Genomic DNA, 6363 nt, shown 5'->3' on the forward strand with positions numbered 1-6363 from the left:
CTTGGCTCCAGACCCTTCCATCACCCCACCCCTATCACCCTCCATCACTGGTTAAGTGGTGGTGAGATCACCTCGGCCCCCCAACTCTCCCCAGCTGCCTGGCCCTGCCTGGGCCTCTGCCATTGGACCTGTTGCAGGTGGCTGAACATGGGTGTGAGTTGTGCCCCAGCAGTGTGCTACAAGGCAGGGGCAAGTGACGACTCCTGCTGGTCTGGGGTTGGGCCTGGAGTTGGGAGCTAGAAGGGTTCAGTCAGAGCTGGACTCTGCTTCTGTGGCCTCAATCCCTTTCTGGAAACCACATTTCTTGGGAGTGTTGCTAATAGGAGCCTTTGCTTTGTTCTTTTCCCTCTCAGAGGGCCCAGAGGTCAAAGAGCACAGACTAGAGACTAGGCGACACATGTTTATTTAGCAAACAAGGAGGGGTTCCATGAGCAAGACAGCCTGGGGAGCAGATGGTGAGCTGTGCAGTGAGAAGGGTCTCCACATCTTTCAGTAGCGTCCAGGCTGGTGGGGACAGCTAGGTGGTGCCCTGGACAGAGATTGGAGGGAGGTCAATGGAGTAAACAGAGCCGGAGGCACCTGAGAGGGAGTCAAGGGAATAGAGAGTGCAGCAGTGCTGGGTAGGTGGGACAAAGGCAGACCTGGGACCACCCCCCAGCTGCACCCTGGCTCCCATCAGCCCCCTCTGCAGCCATACTTACCGCACACTTGCTCACTCATCGATGCACTGATCTGTGGGGGACAGAGGGGTCAGTATGGACAGGGGTGTGTGTGGGGGGGGTCCCTGACCTCCAGGGCCCCTGCACTGCCCCTGGGCTACCCTGGGCCTCAGTCTGGTCTAGCCACAGAAGTTCTGGGGCTTCTCTTCATAGACGGTACAGCAGAGGGCTAGATGATGGGGCAGGGACTCGGGGAGAGGCTTGAGGACTAGCAGACCTGGGTGACACCCATTCTCCAAAGGAGGCAGATGAGGCCCAGCCATGGTCCTGATTGGGCACCAAGCCTCCTGCCTGTTTACCTGCTGAGTCCTGACACACCCTCAGCCTTGGGGAGGCACCTGCCCAGACCAGGCTGCCTGAGGACAAGGGCACCTGCCAAGTCAACGGTGAGCCAGCCCCAGGGCAAAGGGGGAGGTGGCCCAGGACAAACAGGCCAGGCAGGGAGGAGGAAGAGGGAGAAATGGCCAGGCAAGGAGACTGGGGAAGCTTGGCCCCAGATGTGTAATTCTCATGTGGGCAGGACTGAGCTATTGTGAAGGAGGAAACTTGGGAACCAGAACCCTGGGTGTGACAGGGTCTTCTTGAGCCCAAAGTGGCTCCTGCAGCTCCAGTGACCACAGCAGGGCTCTGCCTCCCTCCTCTCCCCCCTTCCCTAGTGAGGCAACATCAGGCCTGGACAGTTCCCATGTGCCCTTCTCTCCCCAGCTGGTGATTACCGATGGGGATTGGGAAGATGATGTGGTCATCAGTGAGGCCCAGGGATTTGGCGAAGCTGATGAAGTTTTCCTTCAGCTCCTGGGTCAGCTCCTTGGTCCTCCCTGTGGCCAAGATGGCTGGTGAGTGGCTGGCGAAAGCTCCATAAATATTGTGGAACCCGTGAATGATGCCTCAGACCCCTCCCTCTTGAGGGGTCTGTGGAAAGACCCCTCTCCCGACTCCCAGGGCTCAGAGTGAAGGGGACCTTGGGGGATGGGTGTTGTGGGCCTCTTCTCTCCCAGCATGACCAAAAGCAAGGTTCCAGAAGGGGTAAGACCCACCATAGAGGGTGATCTTGAAGAACTCCCGGTTTTTGTAAACTTTCTTGAAGAACACCGTGGCAACCTGGTTGTAGTCTGTGGCCACCACTCGTACAGTGTAGCTCTGGATTCCAGGGTAACCTGCATGGTGGACAGTGAGGGATCAGCCCACCCTGGCCAGGGAGAGGGAGCTATTGCTTCCTCCCCTGCCTCCACTGTTTGGCATCTGTGTGGAGGGGCAGTGAGGTCCTTGCCCCCGGAGACCCACTCCACTCAGGACTCACGCTCAATGTTGCCCAGGTTGAATTGGCCTGGCTGGAAACTTGGGAGGAAAGTTCTGATCCAGTGGTCACAGAGCTGGTTCCTGTGGAAAAAGAGGTGTGTGGGTAAGAGGGTGACACCCCACCCTGCCACAGCAGGAGGCCCACACGCCACGCCTCAGATGGGCCTGTCTCTTCCGTGCTGAGCCCATCCCTGCCTGTCCCTGCCTCCTCTGCCCTGAGCCACCTGAGCTGCTCAGACTCTCCCTCTGCACCTGCTGTCCTTCCACCTTTGAGGCGTTTCCCTTGGTGGACTTTCCTCTACACTGTCCCCTTACCCAAGATATTTGTCTCCTATTTTTTTTTAACTTTTTAAATGTTCATTAATTTTTGGGACAGAGAAAGAGAGAGAGAGAGAAGGAGAGAGAGCCTGACTGGGAGAGGGGGGAAAGAGGGAGACACAGAATGCAAAGCAGGCTCCAGGCTGTGAGCTGTCAGCACAGAGCCCTACACAGGGCTCAAACTCAAAACTGTGAGATCATAACCTGAGACAAAGTCAGAGGCTTACCCGACTGAGCCACCCAGGGGTCCCCTGTCCCCTATGCCTATCTTGTGGCTTCCCGCTATAACCTCTCCTGGGGGAATCAACAGAGGCTCCAGTCTGCTGGATGCCAAAGACTCCCTTAGCTGTTGGGCCAACCCTGACCTCTCAGCTGCATCCTGTCTGGTCCCCTGGGAACCCAGAGCCGATCTCCCCACATCTGCCCTTCTGCTCCTTCTATGACCGATGCTCTAGCACCATCCCCAAGTGCCAGAGCCAGAAACCCAGAGGAGCTGGGTAAGCCTTGCCTCCCCTCTCTAGGTCCTAATCTGCCCCTGCTCTGGTCATCTCCCACCTACGACTGATCAGCCTCCTGGGCTGCACACCATCATTCTTCTCCCTGCTACAGCCACACCCACTCCTCACCAGTACCTGAGGCCCCTGCCACTGTGGTCACTACCCCCTCCATACCACTCATCAGCTCCTGCTCAGGGCAGCCATGCAATGGCTTGCTGTTTCTTGAAGTGGCTCTCTCTGACTCAGTCCACCAGCCCTGCCACGAAGGTCCCAGGCCTCCTTCTGATTCAGGTTGGTTCCTCAAGGCCCATCCCACAGACCACCTCCCTGGAAGCTCTTGACAAAGCCCTAGGTGGGATTCTAGGCTGGATCCAGTGACCCTCCTCCCATTCTAGGACACCCTGTTCTCTTTGTGTTGTTTCCTGATGATGGTCTGTGTCCATTCCCAGGACTGTCTTCTGTCTGTGCTGAAGCGACTGAGAAATGTTGATCCAGTGAATGAAAGAAGGAATAAATACAGGAACCAATTGCCCAGCGGTAGGATGAATTATCATCTTTCAGCTTTGGTCACCCCTTGGCTATGTCATCAGTCTGACTCCTGGACCCCCACGGCAGCCCTCTAGGCCCCCCATATTCCCATAGGAGGTGGTGGCTCTTACCGGAGCAGGGTGGAGGTCACATTGTAGCTGCTGTCTTCATTCAGCTCGTAGGTGGTGGCATACATCTTGAACTGGCTGTTTTCTTCTTTATTAAATGCGTTCCCTGCCAGTCCTACGACGTACCATTTCCCCTGGAACTACAATGGGGGCTGATGATAGGCAGAGCCAGGAGCAGACACAGGGGGCCCTCCTGCTCCATCCCTGCAGGCACCTCTAGGCAGCCTGGCCCAGAACCAGAAGCCCCTCTAGCTGGGCTGCTGGGACCCAGACTGGCCATACAGGCTGTGCTGATGAAGCCAGCAGGAGCCATTAGGCCAGGAGGGAGCCCTGAGTGTGTCAGGGAGAAGGTGACCCTTGGCAAGTGGCCAGCTGGCATCCCTGAGCCTCAGTTTCTTCATCATGTAGAGGGCCTGAAGATGTTCCCACCTTGCAAGAACTTCAGAGATATGGAAAAGAGTGTGGACCAGGGGAGTCTGCTCAGCTGACCCTCTTGTCAGCAAGGTTGGGTGTGGATGGGGGCATGGGGTGTGCCTTCCATCAGAGGACCCAAGGGTAGACTGAGCTAAAACCTGAGGCCATCCTGCCTCTCCTCCCCTCTGTTCACACTCTTCCCGGAGCTTCCCTGCAGCTGCCCCCCACTCCCCAGGCCTCTTACCAGCTCATCCTGGAAGTCAGGCTGCAGAGGGACCCTGAGCAGAGGCGGGGCTGGGATCAGGTTTGGGGTGGAGTCCTGGGCCTGGGTCTGCAGGGCCCCCAGCAGGACAAGGCTCAGGCACAGGAGACCTGGGGCCATGACTTCAGGGCCAAGGAAGCTGGCACCACTCTGGATATCAGCTGAAAGAGGAGGTGAATGAGGAGGCTTCCGGAGGGCCCCTTTTATGGTCCTGCTGGGCAATGGTTGCCCCAGGGTGGAGCAACTTATCCTTTGCCAAATCCAGGAAGGGTGAGGCAATTGCCCGCAAATCATGCTTAAACTTTTGGCAAGCTCTCCGCTCTTTTCCCCAGGTCAGTATTATGCAAGATGAGGGGCAGGAAGGTCTGGGAGGTAGGGAGGGGGCTTTCCCCATGTCTCCACATCTGTGGCAGGGACAGTGAGTCCTTCTACACTCTCTTCCCCCTGGTTAGCACTGCGTGTGGTCAGGGGTCTCCGATCTGGACCAACTGTCATCTCTGACTGCCAGGAGCCTCTCTGCTCTGGCCCAAGTGTAGGATGGCGTAAGTGCAGTGGGGTCCCCTTCCTGCACCTGATCAAAGCAGAGAATGCTCACATCAACAGAACCATGCTGCTTTGTGGGTCTTGAAAGGGAAAGGAAGAGAAGAGAAGGGAAGGGAAAGGAAGGGAAGGGAAGGGAAGGGAAGGGAAGGGAAGGGAAGGGAAGGGAAGGGAAGGGAAGGGAAGGCAGCTGAAAGAGGACATTCCTGGTAGGGACGGACAGAGTGTACCCTGTGCTGTTCATAGAGCCCAGTTCCTGGCCCTCCCAGGGACCCACCCCAGGCCCTGGCACAAGGTGAGACACCCTTTCCCTGACCCCACAACCAAAAGCCTGCTGGGGAGTGTTCCTGATGAGGGAGCATAAGGCAAGCCAAGGGCAAAGCACATGATAGGATGCCTCTCATCCCAGGTGGGATCTTTGTGACATTCCTCAGGCACTCCAGGCTGCCCAAGAACAAAGGAAAGGAAAGAAATCAAATGGTTACGTGATAGAAATCACAGTCCTCCATCCGTTTACCTATGTCTGGTAAATTAGGAGAAAAAGGGAATCTTATCAGTAGCCTAATTTCCAGAAACCTATACTCAGTTTCCTGGGCCCTGAACATCACCCTCCTCTCCATAGTTATACGGGGAACAAAGGCAAGAAGGAAATGGGAGACTGGGGCACCTGGGTGGCTCAGTCAGTTGAGCCTCCCACATCAGCTCAGGTCATGATCTCATGGTTCATGTGTTCAAGCCCCGTGTCGGGATCTGTGCTGACAGCTTGGAGCCTGGAGCCTGCTTCAGATTCTGCATCTCCCTCTCTCTCTCTGTTCCTCCCCTGCTCTCACTCCGTCTCTCTCTCTCTCTCAAAAATAAATATTAAAAAAATTTTTTAAAAGAAGGAAATGGGAGATAATTTCTTTATGATCTGTAGCCCATTGACAAATTCTTGAGGCAAATATGGAATATAATATTTCTCCAGGAATTCCCTACTGTCTCTTGACCATAGGAAAATCCCTTTAGAAACTTCTCTTGACTTGATCTCCCCAACCCCATGGTATCTAACCAGTCTCTCTTCACAACCCCATGCAGCTTTTTCTGCCCTAGAATCTTGTCTCTGTGCTTTAATAAAATCACTTTTTGTGCACCAAAGATGTCTCAAGAATTGTTTCTTGGCTGTCAGGTTCAAAGTCCCACCATTCCCATCTTGAGTCAGCCCCTCCCCATCTCCATGCCTCATTGGTAGGGTGAACCCAGACCTCACCTGGCTCCTAAGGGACTTGGTCCCTTCTGTGGGCCCAGTGGACAGAATCCCCAAGCTGGGCATGCCGGCCATAAATGGGACAGCTTGACAGAGCAGAGCTCTGAGGCTACAGTCCCAGTTCCATCCTGTGGGAGGACAATGGGGGACATGCATCCTCACTATGTGAAAAGGGGTGAGGGGCTGGGGCCCCAAGGGGGGCTCTCCCTGCTGCTCTGGACACCGGGAACCTTGGGTCACAGTGAGTGCTAGGACTCAGCCTCATCCTTGAGAGGTCACTGAGAGGTCACCTGCCATCTCCGGCCATAGTCTTTGGCTATGGAGCCCAGGGGTTTATGCCTGGGCCCCCAGAAGTGTTCTCGCCGTGGCTGATCCCAGCTTTGTCCTGGAGGGAAACGGTTTCCTCATGGGGGTT

The 6363-nt window shown here is 55.7% G+C and overlaps 1 protein-coding gene across 1 annotated transcript; it reads right to left on the reverse strand.

The window, feature by feature from the left end:
- Positions 1-387: 387 nt before the first annotated feature.
- LOC106966280 (neutrophil gelatinase-associated lipocalin-like) lies at positions 388-4403 on the reverse strand. The gene is made up of 7 exons (XM_015062381.3): positions 4148-4403; positions 3493-3629; positions 2020-2099; positions 1757-1876; positions 1436-1537; positions 702-732; positions 388-529 (listed from the first exon to the last, which is right to left on the reverse strand). Exons 1-6 carry the CDS (start codon positions 4283-4285, stop codon positions 713-715), a joined length of 597 nt encoding a protein of 198 aa, XP_014917867.2. The 5' UTR covers positions 4286-4403; the 3' UTR covers positions 388-529; positions 702-712.
- Positions 4404-6363: the final 1960 nt, after the last annotated feature.

The sequence above is a fragment of the Acinonyx jubatus genome, chromosome D4, assembly GCF_027475565.1.
Source record: "Acinonyx jubatus isolate Ajub_Pintada_27869175 chromosome D4, VMU_Ajub_asm_v1.0, whole genome shotgun sequence".
Taxonomy (NCBI): Eukaryota; Metazoa; Chordata; class Mammalia; order Carnivora; family Felidae; genus Acinonyx; species Acinonyx jubatus.

What these genes read in the sequence shown, in the direction of transcription:
- LOC106966280 (XM_015062381.3), bottom strand. Translation starts at nt 4,285, where the DNA reads ATGGCCCCAGGTCTCCTGTGCCTGAGCCTTGTCCTGCTGGGGGCCCTG. An exon ending in GTGACCTCCACCCTGCTCCG is followed by an intron (nt 2,100 to 3,492) that starts GTAAGAGCCACC and finishes CTTTTTCCACAG; the next exon opens with GAACCAGCTCTGTGACCACT. An exon ending in CAACCTGGGCAACATTGAGC is followed by an intron (nt 1,877 to 2,019) that starts GTGAGTCCTGAG and finishes TCCACCATGCAG; the next exon opens with GTTACCCTGGAATCCAGAGC.